At 47.7% G+C, this 20,983-nt stretch overlaps 1 protein-coding gene across 1 annotated transcript in view; it reads left to right on the top strand.

Annotated features, from left to right (window-relative positions):
• LOC135510772 (CUGBP Elav-like family member 5) overlaps positions 1-20,983 on the top strand; it is a 72,831-nt gene that overhangs the window by 15,263 nt on the left and 36,585 nt on the right. Inside the window, exon 3 of the mRNA XM_064931983.1 lies at positions 10,356-10,404. Within this exon, the coding sequence (XP_064788055.1) occupies positions 10,356-10,404 (49 nt within the window). The remainder of the gene's footprint in view (positions 1-10,355; positions 10,405-20,983) is intronic.

The following is a 20,983-nucleotide window of genomic DNA, read 5'->3' as shown; positions in this document are numbered from 1 at the left end:
GTTCGACCAAACATTAGAACGGCAAGAATGCGTAATCTAAGCAACTTTGATCGTGGTATGATTGCTGGTGCCACGCTTGGTGGTTCCAGCATCTCAGAAACAGCTGCCCTCCTGGGATTTTCATGCACTACAGTCTCCAGAGTTTACAGAGAATGGTGCGATAAACAAAACACATTCAGTGAGCGGCATTTCTGTGGGAAAAAACACCTTGTTAATGAGAGAGGTCAGAGGAGAATGTCCAGACTCATTCAAGCTAACAGAAAGGCCACAAATGGTGTGTAGACGGGCATCTCTTAATGTACAACACCATGAATAATTCAGGCTGTTGTGGAGGCAAAAGGGGGTCCTACCCAGTACTAGATAGGTGTACCTAATAAAGTGTACAGTAGTGTCAAATCTGAAAACATGGTCTGGAAAAGTGGTACATGGGACCATAGAAACTGTGTCTGATAAAGAATGATGATGAAATATTACATCCATGGATAATGCAGTCCGATTGGTTCATGTTCCACGGTATTTGGTGTCAATGGATCTCGTTATCCTGAAACTTTCATGATATTTGTGGCGGTAGGTAGCCTAGTGGTTAGAGCATTGGACTAGTAACCACAAAGGTTGCGAGATCGAATCCCTGAGCTGACAAGGTAAAAATCTGTCGTTCTTCCCCTGTACAAGGCAGTTTAATCCACTGTTCCCCTGTACAAGGCAGTTTAACCCACTGTTCCCCTGTACAAGGCAGTTTAGCCCACTGTTCCCCTGTACAAGGCAGTTTAACCCACTGTTCCCCTGTACAAGGCAGTTTAACCCACTGTTCCCCTGTACAAGGCAGTTTAGCCCACTGTTTTACAAGGCAGTTTAACCCACTGTTCCCCTGTACAAGGCAGTTTAACCCACTGTTCCCCTGTACAAGGCAGTTTAACCCACTGTTCCCCTGTACAAGGCAGTTTAACCCACTGTTCCCCTGTACAAGGCAGTTTAACCCACTGTTCCCCTGTACAAGGCAGTTTAACCCACTGTTCCCCTGTACAAGGCAGTTTAACCCACTGTTCCCCTGTACAAGGCAGTTTAACCCACTGTTCCCCTGTACAAGGCAGTTTAACCCACTGTTCCCCTGTACAAGGCAGTTTAACCCACTGTTCCCCTGTACAAGGCAGTTTAACCCACTGTTCCCCTGTTAACCCCCTGTACAAGGCAGTTTAACCCACTGTTCCCCTGTACAAGGCAGTTTAACCCACTGTTCCCCTGTACAAGGCAGTTTAACCCACTGTTCCCCTGTACAAGGCAGTTTAACCCACTGTTCCCCTGTACAAGGCAGTTTAACCCACTGTTCCCCTGTACAAGGCAGTTTAACCCACTGTTCCCCTGTACAAGGCAGTTTAACCCACTGTTCCCCTGTACAAGGCAGTTTAACCCACTGTTCCCCTGTACAAGGCAGTTTAACCCACTGTTCCCCTGTACAAGGCAGTTTAACCCACTGTTTAACCCACTGTTCCCCTGTACAAGGCAGTTTAACCCACTGTTCCCCTGTACAAGGCAGTTTAACCCACTGTTCCCCTGTACAAGGCAGTTTAACCCACTGTTCCCCTGTACAAGGCAGTTTAACCCACTGTTCCCCTGTACAAGGCAGTTTAACCCACTGTACAAGGCAGTTTAACCCACTGTTCCCCTGTACAAGGCAGTTTAACCCACTGTTCCCCTGTACAAGGCAGTTTAACCCACTGTTCCCCTGTACAAGGCAGTTTAACCCACTGTTCCCCTGTACAAGGCAGTTTAACCCACTGTTCCCCTGTACAAGGCAGTTTAACCCACTGTTCCCCTGTACAAGGCAGTTTAACCCACTGTTCCCCTGTACAAGGCAGTTTAACCCACTGTTCCCCTGTACAAGGCAGTTTAACCCACTGTTCCCTGTACAAGGCAGTTTAACCCACTGTTCCCCTGTACAAGGCAGTTTAACCCACTGTTCCCCTGTACAAGGCAGTTTAACCCACTGTTCCCCTGTACAAGGCAGTTTAACCCACTGTTCCCCTGTACAAGGCAGTTTAACCCACTGTTCCCCTGTACAAGGCAGTTTAACCCACTGTTCCCCTGTACAAGGCAGTTTAACCCACTGTTCCCCTGTACAAGGCAGTTTAACCCACTGTTCCCCTGTACAAGGCAGTTTAACCCACTGTTCCCCTGTACAAGGCAGTTTAACTGTCCCCTGTACCACTGTTCCCCTGTACAAGGCAGTTTAACCCACTGTTCCCCTGTACAAGGCAGTTTAACCCACTGTTCCCCTGTACAAGGCAGTTTAACCCACTGTTCCCCTGTACAAGGCAGTTTAACCCACTGTTCCCCTGTACAAGGCAGTTTAACCCACTGTTCCCCTGTACAAGGCAGTTTAACCCACTGTTCCCCTGTACAAGGCAGTTTAACCCACTGTTCCCCTGTACAAGGCAGTTTAACCCACTGTTCCCCTGTACAAGGCAGTTTAACCCACTGTTCCCCTGTACAAGGCAGTTTAACCCACTGTTCCCCTGTACAAGGCAGTTTAACCCACTGTTCCCCTGTACAAGGCAGTTTAACCCACTGTTCCCTGTACAAGGCAGTTTAACCCACTGTTCCCCTGTACAAGGCAGTTTAACCCACTGTTCCCCTGTACAAGGCAGTTTAACCCACTGCTCCCCTGTACAAGGCAGTTTAACCCACTGTTCCTTGGCCGTCATTGTAAATAAGCCTTTGTTCTTAACTGATTTGCCTAATTAAATAAAATTAACATGGGCTATTTTTTGTCAGTTTCCCTTAAAAAGTATGCATTCTGAGTAATGCAGCAGTTACTATCATTTTGAGCAGTTGTGTCAATTGATAGTTAGATCATTGTAATGAAATGAATAGACAGTCATCTCAGATGTAATGTGTGAGTTGCATTTTGAAATGGTAATACTTTGATGTTAAGTTGTGTCATTTTGAGCAGGTGATTTTAGTTCAATGAACAAATGATCTGAGCTTTATGTGTATTGTATCTAAGCAATCGGATAAAGTATTTGAGTTTTGAAAAAATTTGCATTTTGATCATCAGTTGTGAGTTTTGAGTCTAGAGTTTTGAAAAATTACATCAAGGTTCTGAAATTTGTGCCAAAGTGATTGTAAAAACCTGTAATTGGATTCAGATCTAAATTGTGATATTGACATGCAATATCCATATCGCAGGAGGCTGTGATATTTTTCCTTTCTTTGACACTCCGTTGATACAGCAAAAACTAGACCACAGTACCTCCTCCATGAGATGCGCTTGACTCCTTCATTCACTCTCTACATGCACAGAGGATGCTGACCAATCACAAGCGGGCTTGATAACTGTCACGTTCTGACCTTTATTTCCTTTGTTTTGTCATTATTTAGTATGGTCAGGGCGTGAGTTGGGGTGGGCAGTCTATGTTTGTTTTTCTATGATTTGGGAATTTCTATGTTTCGGCCTAGTATGGTTCTCAATCAGAGGCAGGTGTCATTAGTTGTCTCTGATTGAGAATCATACTTAGGTAGCCTGGGTTTCACTGTGTGTTTGTGGTTGATTGTTCCTGTCTCTGTGTCTGCACCAGATAGGGCTGTTTTTGGTTTTCCACGTTTATTGTTTTGTAGTGTTCGTGTTTATCTGTTTTTATTAAACATGAATCAATATTACCACGCTGCGTTTTGGTCCAGCCTATCCTTCACCACAAGAAAACCGTTACTCTAACTCTCTGCATGGCATGCACATTCTGGCCAATCACCAGCGTCTCCACTTAGAGCGTGCAGTTAGATGCTGGTGAGGAGAGAAAGGGCTTTACCTGAGACAGTACAGTAGGAGGAACTCTGGGGTTTTACCTCAGTGTGTCGGAAACGGGAGGGCTGCTAGTGCCAATGAGAATGTCCGTTTGGTGTCAAGGAAGGGCGCATTTTCAGTGGTGTGGCAGTTGTTCGGCTGCAACCAAACAGATGTCAACCAAATGCAAGTGTTGTGCAAAAAGTGCCCCAGAGTTGTGGCGACAACAAGAGGCAACACGGAAAATGTATTCAACCATTTGAAGAATAACCGACAGCAGAAAAGCCCCTCGGCCACAGCCAGCCATCTAAGTTAAAAGGCATTGATTTCCCATGCGTTTTCAAGTGTAACACTGTACGAAACAATATCCTGCAGACACAGAAATCACAGAGGGTATCACCTATCACATAGCCAAAGACATGGTTCCTATTTACACTGTCAGCAAAGTCAGCTTTAAGAAGATGACAAATAAGCTGGACAGGAGATACAAGATTCGATCTCGTACATATTTCTCCCAAGTCACGATCCCAACACTGGAAAACACAATTTGTTGAAACATGTCGTGTTGAGACAGCAAAGTTTTGCAATGTGTTGCAACAGAGGACAGAAAATGTTTACTCGCTTCAGCATTCTGCGGTCTCGTTCTGTGAGCTTGTGTGGTCTACCACTTCGCGTCTGAGCCGTTGTTGTTCCAAGACGTTTACACATCACAATAGCAGAGTTAACCGGGGCAGCTATAGCAGGGCAGACATTTCACGAACTGACTAGTTGGAAAGGTGGCATCAGTAAGGTCGTTCGACTGCCAATGTTTGTCTATGGAGATTGCATATGTGCTCGATTTTATACACCTGTCAGCAACAGTTGTGGCTGAAACAGCCGAATCCACTAATTTGATGGCGTGTCCACATACTTTTGTATATATAGTGTATGTTTGTTCATATGTAGGTGTAATAATCCTATTTTATCATATGTACTGTATAACAATGTTGTAAAATATTAGTTTAATTTGGTTTTGTATTCAGTTAGCACAGTATGTATTAATTCATATGACCTCATGTTAGAAGTGATGTTCTGTACTCTGACAGCTGTTATAACCATGTCTGATGGAATTACCAAGTTTTCACCCAAGTGTTTGAAATTCGCAATTCATAATTGCAGTTGCAATATCTGTCCCAGCCCTAGTGTGTGTATGTGTGTCCGGTGTGTGCATGTGTGTGTCCTGTGTGTGCATGTGTGTGTTCGTGTGTGTATGTGTGTGTCCTGTGTGTCCCCGGTGTGTCCGGTGTGTGTATGTGTGTTTGATGTGACAGAGCCAACCCCCCCCCCCCATGTTGATGGCCATGACCTTCTGTGTCTCTGTCCCCCCCCCCCTCTGTCTCTCTCTCTCTATCGGTCTCTCTCTCTCTCTTAGTCTCCCTCTATTTCTCTCTCTCTCTATTTCTCACTCTCTCTCTGTCTCTGTCTTAGTATCTGTCTCTGTCACTTTCCAAGAACACATGAATACGTTGTAGTTGTACACACACACACGTACACATGTCCGGATTACCGAACCGGCACTCAGCGCACGTGTACCGAAGTCCTCTACCTCCAGGGGTTCCCCAACCGAACCGGCACTCAGCGCACGTGTACCGAGGTCCTCTACCTCCAGGGGTCCCCCAACCGAACCGGCACTCAGCGCACATGTACCGAGGTCCTCTACCTCCAGGGGTCCCCCAACCGAACCGGCACTCAGGGCACGTGTACCGAAGTCCTCTACCTCCAGGGGTCCCCCAACCGAACCGGCACTCAGCGCACGTGTACCGAGGTCCTCTACCTCCAGGGGTCCCCCAACCCGGCAAATTGTGTAAAATTGCAGGAAATTAGCTTTAAAACGGCAAAATCTCCTCAGCCTCATGGCAAAATGTGTAGAATAGCAGGACATTTGCTTTAAAAATGTCTACATTTACACTCAGCCTCATGGAAAATTGTGAACAAAATCATGAGCTGAGCAATGAAACAGAAGGAAAAAATCTCTGCTCCAAAAAATGAAGAATTGCAGGAAATTAGATTTAAAACAGCAACATTATTCTCTTAGCCTCATGACAAAATATGTAGAATAGCATTATAAAACAGAAAGTTTTTCTCTCTGTTCCACGGCAAAATGTGTTGAAGTGGAGTAAGTTAGCTGATTAAACCCCCTGCATAAACACACACTTAAACACAGGCATGTTTACTGTGTCTATCTACTCTATTTATTTTGGTGAGAGCATGTTATCTTGCTAGGAGAACGGTTCTCTGAAGTCCTGCAGCAGCAGCAGGCCCATCGCTGAAAGAATCAGTCCACATCTATTATTCAACTAAGTTAAATTTGAAATATTAAGGTCCCAAAGGGCTGTTGATCAGCCTCACAACAACTGGGTTTGCAGTAGACTGCTCACAGTTAAACACACAGCTAATACACAAAGCCCATGATGCAGACAACAAACAACTCAGGGGGAGTTATGGGTACAGGGTTTACCGCAAATACGTTTAATTCACATATCTGTTTTTGCATGTGATTTCCTTTTGTTTTTGTTAGTGTCACAGTATTGCTTCCATCCCTGATCGACATTTCACACCTGTTACGTTAGCAACAGCTACTCTTTTGGGGAGTCTACTTTACACACAGAAGACGATACAAAGTCTGTGTGAGTTTGTGTGATGTTCATGTGAGTGTCGTAGTTTGAGGCTAGTTGGTATCTTTAATTTTTTACATTTTACCTTAACCAGGCAAGTCAGTTAAGAACACATTCTTATTTTCAATGACGGCCTAGGAACAGTGGGTTAACTGCCTGTTCAGGGGCAGAACGACAGATTTGTACCTTGTCAGCTCGGGGGTTTGAACTTGCAACCTTCCGGTTACTAGTCCAATGCTCTAACCACTAGGCTACCCTGCCGTGCTGTCTGTAGGTACACAGTGCAATGTGTGTATGTCATGTGTGTGTGTGTAATGTGTGTGTGTAATGTGTGTATGTCATTTGTGTGTGTGTAATGTGTGTGTGTAATGTGTGTGTGTAATGTGTTTGTGTAATGTGTGCGTGTGTGCTTCCACACACTTCTCCATTTGCGTCGTCTCAGAGCTGTCTCTCCATATCACAGCTGGGCATGTTCTTATGGCAGAGATGCCTGACTGGAGAATCTCTTTTGACAGCCGTGTCATTCTCATGCCAACATACAAACACACCTACCAAGCAAGTGTTTTCTAATGCACACAAACAAGCTCTCGCCCACACAGAGACACATTCACACAGTCACACAAACACTCTCTCTCAGCTCTCTCCTCACTCTCACAGCTCTCTCCTCACCCTCGCAGCTCTCTCCTCACTCTCACAGCTCTCTCCTCACCCTCGCAGCTCTCTCCTCACCCTCACAGCTCGCTCCTCCCCGCCACAGCTCTCTCCTCACAGCTCTTTCCTCACCCCCACAGCTCTCTCATCACCCTCACAGCTTTCTCCTTCACTCTCACATCTCTCTCTCCACAGTACTCTCCTCACCCCCACAGCTCTCACCTCACCCTCACAGCTCTCTCCTCATTCTCACAGTTCTCTCTCCACCCTCACCCCTCTCTCCTCACCCTGCCACAGCTCTCACCTCACCCTCACAGCTCTCTCCTCACCCCCACAGCTCTCTTCACTCTCACAGTTCTCTCCTCACCCTCGCCCCTCTCTCCTCACCCTCGCAGCTCACTCTCCTCACAGCTCTCTCCCACCCACAGCTCTCCTCACCCTCACAGCTTTCTCACCCTCACAGCCTCTGCACTCTCACAGCTCTCCTCCACCCTTGCAGTTCTCTCCCTGCCACAGCCCCCACAGCTCTTTCCTCACCCCCACAGCTCTATCCTCACCATCCTCATTCTCGCAGTTCTCTCACCCTCACATCTCTCCCTCACCCCTCTCTCCTCACCCTCACAGCTCTCACCCTCACCCTCCTCAGCTCACAGTTCTCCTCACCCTCACCCTCTCTCCTCACCCTCAGCTCTCACCCCTCTCTCCTCACCCTCACAGTTCTCTCCTCCCTCTCTCCTCACCCTCACAGCTCTCACCTCACCCTCACAGCTCTCTCCTCACACACACACAGCACTCTCCTCACCCTCACAGCTCTCTCCTCACCCTCACAGCTCTCTCCGCACTCTCACAGCTCTCTCCACACTCTTGCAGCTCTCTCCTCCCTGCCACAGCTCTCTCCTCACAGCTCTTTCCTCACCCCCACAGCTCTATCCTCACCATCGCTGCTCTCTCCTCACCCTCGCAGCTCTCTCCTCACCCTCACAGCTCTCTCCTCACAGTTCTCTCCTCACCCTCACATCTCTCTCCTCACCCTCACAGTTCTCTCCTCACCCCCACAGCTCTCACCTCACCCTCACAGCTCTCTCCTCATTCTCACAGTTCTCACAGCCTCCACACTCTGCAGCTCCCTCTCTCCCTGCCACAGCTCTCACAGCTCTTTCCTCACCCCCACAGCTCTATCCTCACCATCGCAGCTCTCTCTCCTCACTCCTCACAGTTCTCTCCTCACCCTCACATCTCTCTCCTCACCCTCACAGCTCTCTCCTCACCCCACAGCTCTCTCCTCACCCTCACAGCTCTCTCCTCACCCACACAGCTCTCTCCTCACCCCCACAGCTCTCTCCTCACTCTCACAGCTCTCTCCTCACCCCCACAGCTCTCTGCTCACCCACACAACTTTCACTTTGCCCTCAAAGCTCTTACCTCACCCTGACAGCTCTCTCCTCACAGCTCTTTGCTGACCCTCACTGCTCTCTCCTCACCCTGACAGTGTTCTGTTTGAATATAAACAACATAGCTAACCCTACTTGACTTCCTGTGACTATAACTAGGAAGAGGAACATAGTTGTGTGTGATTTAACAGTGTGAAAGAACAAACAGAACACACTCAACAGGGAAACCTCCATCGCCTGGGGTCCTCCTCCATTTTGCTACATCAACATGTTCTCCATACTCAGTTCCTTTGTATGAATATGAGATACGTTAGGGGGAGTTGCTTCATATTGGGGTAATGATTGGTCCCTACCAATCTAGTGGAAGAATGGAGGGTTGAATGAAAGAGAGAAGTAGGTAGATAGGGAAGAAGCAGGTAGATAGAGAGAAGCAGGTAGATGGTTAATAGAGGAATAGAGTTACTTTTTTACCTTTATTTAACAAGGCAAGTCAGTTAAGAACAAATTCTTATTTTCAGTGACGGCCTAGAAACAGGGGTTTAACTGCCTCGTTCAGGGGCAGAACGACAGATTTGTACCTTGTCAGCTCGGGGATTCGATCTTGCAATCTTCCGGCTACTAGTCCAATGCTCTAACCACTAGGCTACCTGCCACCCCGGGTAGTCTAGTGGAACAATGGAACGATCCACCAAAAAGATAGAGGGAGGAATGAAAGAATTGTAAGAGGTAAGGATAGAGAGAAAATCAAATAGTACAAAAAGAGAAGAAGAGGGTGGGTGGGGGTAGATAGCTACTCCCCACACCTCCAAGCTACTCCCTTCCTTCCTCCGTGCCTCCCTACCACTCATAAACATAGCGTGAAATCTCCCCTGCCTCCTAATAATGCTGTATACAGAGCAATCAACCTCCGCATTGGAACAAGTTAAAGTCTCAGTACACATAAATGAAGGAGGCTGGTATTGTCATCGCTGACCTTCTCAGGCGTGGGTCACCTATTGATTATACCAGCAGAGAGGATACACACCCACACACTGATTTATACTGCTGCATACAGGGTGAAGGGCTGTGTCTAAACGGTACCCTATTGCCCATATAGTAGTGAACTACGCAGAGCCTTATGTGGGATGTTGCTGCTCAGAGACTGGTGTTGTGCTCTGTGTGCTGTATTTTACTCAGTGAGTTTAAAGATTCAATTTGTAACATTACAACTGTGAAGAGTGTCTACGTTATCTCCACACTACGAGATTACCCACCTCTCTCCTTCTCTTTCTGTCTCATTCCTCTCTCTCTCTCTCTCTCTCTCTCTCTCTCTCTCTCTATCTCTCTCTCTCTATCCCTCTCTCTCTCTCACCCTTTCACTCTGCTCTCTCTCTCTCCTCTCACTCCTCTCTCTCTATATTTCACTCTCTCACCCTTTCACTCTGCTCTCTCTCTCACTCTCACTCTCTCTCTCTCCTCTCACTTCCTCTCTCTCCTCTCACTCCCTCTCTCTCTCTATATTTCACTCTCTCACCCTTTCACTCTGCTCTCTCTCTCTCTCTCTCTCACTCTCTCTCTCTCTCTCCTCTCACTCCCTCTCTCTCTCTATATCTCACTCTCTCACCCTTTCACTCTGCTCTCCCTCTCTCTCTCTCTCTCTCTCTCTCTCTCTCTATATCTCTCTCTCTCTCTCTCTCTCTCTCTCTCTCTCTCTCTCTCTCTCACCCTTTCACTCTGCTCTCTCTCTCTCTCTCTCTCTCTCTCTCTCCTCTCTCTCTCTCTCTCTCTCTCTCTCTCTCTCTCTCTCTCTCTCTCTCTCTCTCTCTCTCTCTCTCTCTCTCTCTCTCTCTCTCTCTCTCTCTCTCTCTCTCTCTCTCTCTCTCTCTCTCTCTCTCTCTGCAGATGACTCGTCCCATCCAAGTGAAACCAGCTGACAGTGAGTGTCGTGGAGGTACTTATCTTTTGTTTTCACTATCTCTCTCTTGTTCTCTGTTATAACATGAGCTTCCATTTCCATCTCTGTCCCTTTCATGTTCCATCTTTGTAGCTTATTCTTATTCTTACTCCTTCTCTTTCTCATTCTAGCCTGGCATTGGTATTCCTGTGTGTGTGTGTGTGTGTGTGTGTGTGTGTGTGTGTGTGTGTGTGTGTGTGTGTGTGCGTGTGTGTGTGTGTGTGCGTGTGCGTGTGTGTGTGTGTGTGTGTGTGTGTGTGTTGTCAGGAGGCAGGGTGTAAATGTTTTCTAACCCAGTCCACCACATCAGCTGATAATAGTGTCTCTGTCTCTGCTGTTCTTGGCCCCTGCCCAACAGTCGATTTTCTGCCCCAGTTTCACTTACAGCAGGCCTCTCTTCTGTTCAGTGTGTGTATATAGAAAAAATATGAAATATAGCCAAACATACAGTACACTTTGTCCTATACCTCTCTCTGTAATCTCTCCATGAATTGTACATATTGGTTATAAAGAAACCAGCACAGGGATGTTGTTGACGTATAGAATGGTCCTGCTGCAGTCATTAGTGGTCTCTGTGGATGGCCTGGCACTTTATTACAGCCATAAAACAAACCCTCATTTTCTACTCCTATTGATTCCTGTCTCTGTTCTGTGTTCACCCCCACCACACAATGATATGTAGTCTCAGCATGGGAGTGCTGATCTAGACACTTTGTGAATACGGGCCCTGGAGTGAATGGAACACATTTTCTATGCTAACCTGATTCAGATCTGCATCTGTATATTTATATGTATGGCCTAACAAAGACAGTTAGAGCAGTAGATTGTTAGAAGATGATAGAATCACCAGCAGAACACAGCAGAATCAGAGCACAGAGACAGGTTGTCAGGGGCAACAGTTGCTTCCCCCATGATTTTGTATTATACTTACTTAACCCTTATTTTACCAGTTAACTTGACCGAGAAAACGTTCCCTTTTACAGCAACAACCTGGGGAATCGTTACTTGGACCCTGGGGATGATTAAGTGGCCATAATGATATGAGGGACAGATTTTCACATTTCCATAGCATATAAATCCTATCTGGAATTTATCACACACATGCACGCAACACACACACACATAAATATATATACTTATAAACAATGTGGATTTATGCAGAGAGCAGTCCTCAATCAATCAGCTAGCTAATTAACTCTGCCTCCAACAAGCCCTTTAAACTGTCATTGCTATCGAGACCTGGGCTCTCCAACCCTGTTCCTGGAGAGCTACCCTCCTGTAGGTTCTCTCTCCAACCCTGTTCCTGGAGAGCTACCCTCCTGTAGGTTCTCTCTCCAACCCTGTTCCTGGAGAGCTACCATCCTGTAGGTTCTCTCTCCAACGCTGTACCTGGAGGGCTACCCTCCTGTAGGTTCTCTCACCAACACTGTTCCTGGAGAGCTACCATCCTGTAGATTCTCTCTCCAACCCTGTTCCTGGAGAGCTACCATCCTGTAGGTTCCTCTCACCAACACTGTTCCTGGAGAGCTACCCTCTTGTAGGTTTTCTCTCCAACCCTAATCTATAAACTGAACCAGGTTAGTTACAACTGGGGTTGGATTGACAACCTACAGGATGGTAGCTCTCCAGGAACAGGGTTGGAGAGAAACCCTACAAGATGGTAGCTCTGGAGAGCCCAGAGGAAATGGTTGGAGAGCCCAGAGGGGTACACTATGTCTGAAGCTACATCTACTCAGGGTCTTCTAAAGCTAACCAGCTTCAGTTATCTTCACATTCCAGCTCAAGCTTCATTCGTACTACGACGGCGGATATTGCTCGTCCGCCTACTGCTAACTCTAGCAGGCTTTTAACTGTGCGTGCATGTCGCACGTGGCTAGTCGTACACCGAACTCTTCATTGAGACAATGCTGAAACAGTAATCCACAGGCAAGTCAGTGCCACCTTTCCATTTGTGCCAAAATCAAAATGAAAGAAACATTATCTTGCTAATTCAGCAGGCTATGGTGTGAAATGGCTTGTTGAAGTGCTGTCATTATCTCATTAGTTCTCGTTAATGTCGTCTTTGGTGTGCTTATCAATGCACAAGTAGCTTTTTCCCTCCTATCACTAGATTTGAACATATACACAAGTTTTACTGTGTGTTACGTTTCAAATGCATTCTGTCCTTACTGAACGTGATTGGTGTTTTAACATACCGTTTTTTTTACATACAAAAAAAAATCAGTCTTCTTCCTCAAATGATGGGGATGATGATGAAATCTTTGCGAGAGGGAATCTGGGAGGGAGTTGACCAGAGTTACCTCGCTATCTCCTCAATCCACATATGTAGTATATGGATCTGGTCTAGACACTGTTATAACTATACCCCCTCCTCCTCCCTCTCCCTCTCCCCCTCCCTCTCCCCTCTCCCTCTAGCTCTCCCCCCTCTCTCTCTCACCCTCCCTCCCTCTAACTATCTAACTCTCTCTCTCTCTCTCCCCCTCCCTCTCCCTCTCCCCCTCCCTCTCCCCTCTCCCTCTCCCTCTAACTCTCCCCCTCTCTCTCTCTCTCTCTCTCTCACCCTCCCTCCCTCCCTCTAACTCTCTAACTCTCCCCTCTCTCTCTCTCTCTCTCTCTCTCTCTCTCTCTCTCTCCCCCTCCCTCTCCCCTCTCCCTCTCCCTCTAGCTCTCCCCCTCTCTCTCTCTCTCTCTCACCCTCCCTCCCTCCCTCTAACTCTTTAACTCTCTCTCTCTCTCTCTCTTTCTCTCTCAATTAAATTAAATTACATTTAAGGGCTTTTTTGGCATGGAGCACATATGTTAACATTGCCAAAGCAAGTGAAGTAGATAATAACCAAAAGTGGAAAAAACAATAACATTTAACAGTAAACATTACACCCACAAAAGTTCCAAATTAATAAAGACATTTCAAATGTCATATTATCTGAAAATAGCTACAAAATACAAAAGGGAAAATAAATTAACATAAATATGGGTTGTATTTACAATGGTGCTTGTTCTTCACTGGTTGCCCTTTTCTTGTGGCAATAGGTCAGAAATCTTGCTGATGTGATGGCACACTGTGGTATTTCACCCAATAGATATGAGAGTTAATCAACATTGGGTTTGTTTTTGAATTCTTTGTGGATCTGTGTAATCTAAAGGAAAGATGTGTCTCTAATATAGTCATACATTGGGCAGGAGGTTAGGAAGTGCATCTCAGTTTCCACCTCATTTTGTGGGCAGTGTGCACATAGCCTGTCTTCTCTTGATAGCCAGGTCTGCCTACTGCAGTCTTTCTCAATAGCAAGGCTATGCTCACTGTGTCTGAACATAGACAAAGCTTTCCTTAAGTTTGGGTCAGTCTCAGTGGTCAAGTATTCTGCCACGGTGTACTCTGTTTAGGGCCAAAGAGCATTCTAGTTTGCCCAGTTATTTTGTAAATTATCGTTTTGTTTTCTCATGATTTGGTTGGGTCTAATTGTATTGCTGTCCTGGGGCTCTGTGAAGTCTGTTTGTTTGTGAACAGAGACCCAGGACCAGCTTGCTTAGGGGGCTCTTCTCAAGGTTAATCTCTCTGTAGGTGATGGCTTTGTTATGGAAGGTTTGGGAATTGCTTCCTTTTAGGTGGTTGTAGAATTTAACGGCACTTTTCTGGAATTTTATAATTAGTGGGTATCGTCCTAATTCTGCTCTGCATGCATTATTTGGGGTTTTACGTTGTACACAGAGGATATTTTGGCAGAATTATCTCACTCTATCACCCTCCCCTTTGTCTCTCTATTTATCTCTCTCCCTCCCTCTCTCTCTCTGTCTCCCTCCTGCTTTTTCTCCCCCTCCCTCCCTCCCTCTGTTCTTATCTCTCTCCCTCCATCCAACAGTTATCCAGTATGACAACATCACTTCTTCTCTCACAAACAGGAGAGGCTATTCTGGCTCAGAGGGACCTTGTGAATCCCACCATACATGAGCACACACAAAAGGACATTCGCAAGCTCACACACAAACACACATACAGTACACACACTCTGTACTGGGCCAAATCGAGTGGATGACATAATTGTAGCATGAACATCAGAATGCATGTGCACACATGGACACACACAAACATGGACACACACACACATGGCTCTAGGAATATACAGTGGGGCAAAAAAGTATTTAGTCAGCTACCAATTGTGCAAGTTCTCACACTTAAAAAGATGAGAGAGGCCTGTACTTTTCATCATAGGTACACTTCAACTATGACAGACAAAATTAGAAAAAAAATCCAGAAAATCACATTTTTAATGAATTTATTTGCAAATTATGGTGGAAAATAAGTATTCGGTCAATAACAAGAGTTTATCTCAATACTTTGTTATATAACCTTTGTTGGCAATGACAGAGGTCAAATGTTTTCTGTAAGTCTTCACAAGGTTTTCACACACTGTTGCTGGTATTTTGGCCCATTTCTCCATGCAGATCTCCTCTAGAGCAGTGATGTTTTGGGGCTGTTCCTGGGCAACACGGACTTTCAACTCCCTCCAAAGATTTTCTATGGGGTTGAGATCTGGAGACTGGCTAGGCCACTCCAGCTCTAACTCCAAAACGTTTTGGGACACTGTAAAGTCAATGTAAAGTCAATGAAGAATACGTTCACCTCCTTCCAGCTGCCCACTGCACTAAGTCTAGGAAAGTCACCACTGATTAATCCACGATAATCGAGAATTTCAATAAGCATTTCTCTACAGCAGGCCATGCTTTCCTCCTGGCTACCCCAACCCCAGCCAACAGCTCCGCACCCCCCGGCCCAAGCCTCCCCAGCTTCTCCTTCACCCAAATCCAGAGAGCAGATGTTCTGAAAGTGCTGCAAAACTTGGACCCGTACAAATCAGCTTTGCTAGACAATCTAGACCCTCTCTTTCAAAAATTATCCACCGCCATTGTTGCAACCCCTATTACCAGTCTCTTCAACATCTCCTTATTGTCTGAGATCCCTAAAGATTGGAAAGCTGCCACGGTCATCCCTCTCTTCAAAGGGGGTGACACTCTAGACCCAAACTGTTAAAGACCTATATCTATCCTGCCCTGCCTTTCTAAAGTCTTCGAAAGCCAAGTTAATAAACAGATCACTGACCAAGCAATATCATAACCGCCATCGATAAAAGACAGTACTGTGCAGCCGTCTTCATCGACATGGCCAAGGCTTTCGACTCTGTCAATCACCGTATTCTTATCGGCAGACTCAACGGCCTTGGTTTCTCAAATGACTGCCTCGCCTCGTTCACCAACTACTTCTCAGATAGAGTTCAGTGTGTCAAATCAGAGGGCCTGTTGTCTGAAACTCTGGCAGTATCTATGTAGGTACAACAGGGTTCAATTCTCAAGCCGACTCTTTTCTCTGTATATATCAACGATGTCGCTCTTGCTGCAGGTGATTCCCTGATCCACCTCTACGGAGACGACACCATTCTGTATACATCTGGCACTTCTTTGGACACTCTGTTAATAAACCTTCAAACGAGCTTCAACTCCATACAACACTCCTTCCGTGGCCTCCAACTGCTCTTAAACGCTAGTAAATCCAAATGCATGCTTTTCAACCGTTCGAGCCCGCACCCGCCCGCCCGACGAGCATCACTACTCTGGACGGTTCTGACTTAGAAAATGTGGACAACTACAAATACCTAGGTGTCTGGCTAGACTGTAAACTCTCCTTCCAGACTCATATTAAACATCTCTAATACAAAATTAAATCTAGAATCGGCTTCCTATTTTGCAACAAAGCCTCCTTCACTCACGCTGCCAAACATACCCTTGTAAAACTGACTATCCTACCGATCCTCGATTTTGGCGATGTCATTTACAAAATAGCCTCGAACACTCTATTCACCAAACTGGATGCAGTCTATCACAGTGCCATCCGTTTTGTCACCAAAGCCCCATATACCACCCACCACTGCGACCTGTATGCTCTAGTCGGCTGGCCCTCCCTAAATATTCATCGCCAGACCCACTGGCTCCAGGTCATCTATTAGTCTTGGCTGGGTTAAGCTCCTCCTATCTCAGCTTACTAGTCACGTTAACAACACCCACCCGTAGCACGCACTCCAGAAGGCATATCTCACTGGTCATCCCCAAAGCCAACACCTCCTTTGACCACCTTTCATTCCAGTTCTCTGCTGCCTAAGACTAAAACGAATTGCAAAAATCGCTGTAGTTGGAGACTTATATCTTCCTCACTAACTTTAAACATAAGTTATCTGAGCAGCTGACCGATCACTGCAGCTGTACATAGCCCATCTGTAAATTGCCCATCCAATCTACCAACCTCATCACCATATTGTTTTTATTGACTTTTTTGCTCTTTTGCACATCAGTATTTCTACTTGCCCATCATCATCTGCACATCTATCACTCTAGTTTAAGTATGCTTGGGGTCATTGTCCAGTTGGAAGACCCATTTGCGACCAAGCTTTAACTTCCTGACTGATGTCTTGAGATGTTGCTTCAATATAGCCACATAATTTTACTCCCTGATGATGCCATCTATTTTGTGAAGTGCACCAGTCCCTCCTGCAGCAAAGCACCACCACAGCATGATGCTGCCACCCCCGTGCTTCACGGTTGGGATGGTATTCTTTGGCGTGCAAGCCTCCCCCTTTTCCTCCAAACATAACGATGGTCATTATGGCCAAACAGTTGTATTTTTGTTTCATCAGATCAGAGGACATTTCTCCAAAAAAGTGTGACCTTTGTCTCCAGGTGCAGTCTGGCTTTTTTATGGTGGTTTTCGAGTTGTGGCCTCTTCCTTGCTGAGTGGCCTTTCAGATTAATATAGGTCAGTCCAATGAGTTGCTCTCCTCTGAGCTCTGAGACTGTGATTATCTATACCTGAACACTGGAGAGACCTTGGATACAGGATACATTCACTCTCTAGATCAGGGGTCTCCAACAGGTTGGTCCCGAGCTACCAGTAGCTACCAGCCCACATATGCGTAGCTCGCCAAACAGTTCAGAAGTAGGTCTACATGACATTTTTCATGTGTTCCATCTAAAACTGTCATAAACAAATCTCACAAGTAACTGACATCACAAGCTCTCTGCTACTATCTAATCAGTACAACATTGACCTGATCCCACAGCTGGTTAGCCGCTATTGGCTTAAAAAGCTAAACCTAAACACAATATCTGCCAATTAATTTTCAGCAATATTGCTCATATCTGTCTGTGTGGTGAGTTCATTTCATGTGAAGTCAGTTCTGTGAAGAACATGTAAAATAATTTTTATTGAGTGCACACAGTGCACCCCCCTACACGTTTATATTACATATGTGGTGTTCCGGTCCACTGGACCCAAGGGTATTAAAAGTGTAGAAAAGTGTGTGTGTAGGTGAAAACAAGTAAAAAAGGTTTGCTGTGTGCCTTCATACTGTCTTCTTCCTCCCTGGGCCTGCTGTTTCAACATAGCACCAAGAAAAGTGTCTGTCTGTCTCCCTGCCTGTTTTATTTAAAAAAAAAATAGTAACAATAACCTTTATTTAACTATCTGTCTGCCTGTCTCCCGCTTTTCTCACACTCTTTACCTTATGTAGTGTGTGAAACTACACAATGTCCTGCAGAAACCTACAATATGTTATTACAATACATTATCTTGACACATTGTGGAAATTGGGGGAGCCAGGTGCAAATTGGGGGAGGGACACAACAAATAAATAGCTTTGCATGTGTGGCTCCTTATCACAATCAATCAGTTTGACAAAAATGATCTCTGCTCAGAAACTAGTGTGGAAGAGGTGTCTTCCACTTTGATGAAGAATTCTCTGAATATGAGGATCATGTCTCTGTCAATTTGGAGTCTGACAGTGAGATGGAAAAAGAGGATGAGATTGACCCTCAGACAGCCCCAGGACCAGCACATCAGCAGCCAGCCCCAAGACCAGCCCATCAGCAGCCAGCCCCAAGACCAGCCCGTCAGCAGCCAGCCCCAGGACAAGCCCATCAGCAGCCAGCCCCAAGACCAGCCCGTTAGCAGCCAGCCCCAGGACCAGCCCGTCAGCAGCCAGCAGGACAAGCCCCAGGACAAGCCCATCAGCAGCCAGCCCCAAGACCAGCCCATCAGCAGCCAGCCCCAGGACCAGCCCATCAGCAGCCAGCCCCAGGACCAGCCCGTCAGCAGCCAGCCCCAGGACCAGCACATCAGCAGCCAGCCCCAAGACCAGCCCATCAGCAGCCAGCCCCAGGACAAGCCCATCAGCAGCCAGCCCCAAGACCAGCCCGTCAGCAGCCAGCCCCAGGACAAGCCCATCAGCAGCCAGCCCCAAGACCAGCCCATCAGCAGCCAGCCCCAGGACAAGCCCATCAGCAGCCAGCCCCAAGACCAGCCCGTCAGCAGCCAGCCCCAGGACCAGCACATCAGCAGCCAGCCCCAAGACCAGCCCATCAGCAGCCAGCCCCATGGCCAGCCCATCAGCAGCCAGCCCCAAGACCAGCCCGTCAGCAGCCAGCCCCAGGACAAGCCCATCAGCAGCCAGCCCCAAGACCAGCCCATCAGCAGCCAGCCCCAGGACCAGCCCGTCAGCAGCCAGCCCCAGGACAAGCCCATCAGCAGCCAGCCCCAAGACCAGCCCATCAGCAGCCAGCCCCAAGACCAGCCCGTCAGCAGCCAGCCCCAGGACAAGCCCATCCGCAGCCAGCCCCAAGACCAGCCCGTTAGCAGCCAGCCCCAGGACCAGCCCGTCAGCAGCCAGCCCCAGGACAAGCCCATCAGCAGCCAGCCCCAAGACCAGCCCATCAGCAGCCAGCCCCAAGACCAGCCCGTCAGCAGCCAGCCCCAGGACAAGCCCATCCGCAGCCAGCCCCAAGACCAGCCCGTCAGCAGCCAGCCCCAGGACCAGCCCGTCAGCAGCCAGCTCCAGGACAAGCCCATCAGCAGCCAGCCCCAGGACCAGCCCGTCAGCAACCAGCTCATCAGCAGCCAGCCCCAGGACCAGCCCGTCAGCAGCCAGCCCCAGGACCAGCCCGTCAGCAGCCAGCCCCAGGACCAGCCCGTCAGCAGCCAGCCCCAGGACCAGCAGCCAGCCCCAGCAGCCAGCCCCAGGACCAGCCCGTCAGCAGCCAGCCCCAGGACCAGCCCGTCAGCAGCCAGCCCCAGGACCAGCCCGTCAGCAGCCAGCCCCAGGACCAGCCCGTCAGCAGCCAGCCCCAGGACCAGCCCGTCAGCAGCCAGCCCCAGGACAAGCCCATCCGCAGCCAGCCCCAAGACCAGCCCGTTAGCAGCCAGCCCCAGGACCAGCCCGTCAGCAGCCAGCCCCAGGACAAGCCCATCAGCAGCCAGCCCCAAGACCAGCCCATCAGCAGCCAGCCCCAAGACCAGCCCATCAGCAGCCAGCCCCAGGACAAGCCCATCCGCAGCCAGCCCCAAGACCAGCCCGTCAGCAGCCAGCCCCAGGACCAGCCCGTCAGCAGCCAGCTCCAGGACAAGCCCATCAGCAGCCAGCCCCAGGACCAGCCCGTCAGCAGCCAGCCCCAGGACCAGCCCGTCAGCAGCCAGCCCAAGGACCAGCCCGTCAGCAGCCAGCCCCAGGACCAGCCCGTCAGCAGCCAGCCCCAGGACCAGCCCGTCAGCAGCCAGCCCCAGGACCAGCCCGTCAGCAGCCAGCCCCAGGACCAGCCCGTCAGCAGCCAGCCCCAGGACCAACCCGTCAGCAACCAGCTCATCAGCAGCCTGAAGGAGGAGAAATATGGATGTCAAATAATTGTGAAATTGAATGGTCTTCTTGCTCAAGGAATGAGTCACCCCGCATGGCTGCCAATGTAATAAGGATGCAACCAGGACCGCCGCAGATGGCGGTTACTCATGTGCAGGACATAGAGTCTTCTATTGAACTGTTCATCCCAGACACCATCCAGAAAATCATTTTTGGACTGCACTAATTTGGAGGGAAGGCGTGTTTTTGGAGAGAGATGAAAGGAGATGGTCTAAACTAATTTAGTTGCATACGTTGGGGTTCTTATTCTTGCTGGTGTTTTCAGATCCAATGGGGAATCCACAGAATCCCTGCGGGATGCAGAAACTGGCAGAGAACTTTTCCTTGCAACAATATCTCTGGAAAACTTCCATATTATTTCCAGGATTATCCTCTTTGATAACCGAGACACCAGACCAGCTCAGCGGCAGAGAGACAAGCTAGCTGCAATCAGGTCAGTGTGGGGCAAGTGGGTGGACTGCCTTAGATGGTTGTTTTCCATGGTCTTAGATCGTTGTTTCCATGGTCTTAGATGGTTGTTTTCCATGGTCTTAGATGGTTGTTTTCCATGGTCTTAGATGGTTGTTTTCCATGGTCTTAGATGGTTGATTTCAATGGTCTTAGATGGTTGATTTCCATGGTCTTAGATGGTTGTTTCCATGGTCTTAGATGGTTGTTTTCCATGGTTTTAGATGGTTGTGTGCATATATTTTCAGATCATTCAGAGAACTACTTACAAATGAGATTCGACCACCTGTTTTGCATGTGCAACTCGTCCTCCACCAATGCAAAGTAACTTTGAACTTGTTTCTTAACTTTCTAACTTATTTTACCCAAGAAGTTCAACAGTTCTGATAATACCTGTC

Source organism: Oncorhynchus masou, chromosome 3 (genome assembly GCF_036934945.1).
Source record: "Oncorhynchus masou masou isolate Uvic2021 chromosome 3, UVic_Omas_1.1, whole genome shotgun sequence".
Taxonomy (NCBI): domain Eukaryota; kingdom Metazoa; phylum Chordata; class Actinopteri; order Salmoniformes; family Salmonidae; genus Oncorhynchus; species Oncorhynchus masou.
This window is presented reverse-complemented; position numbering and strand designations above follow the sequence as displayed.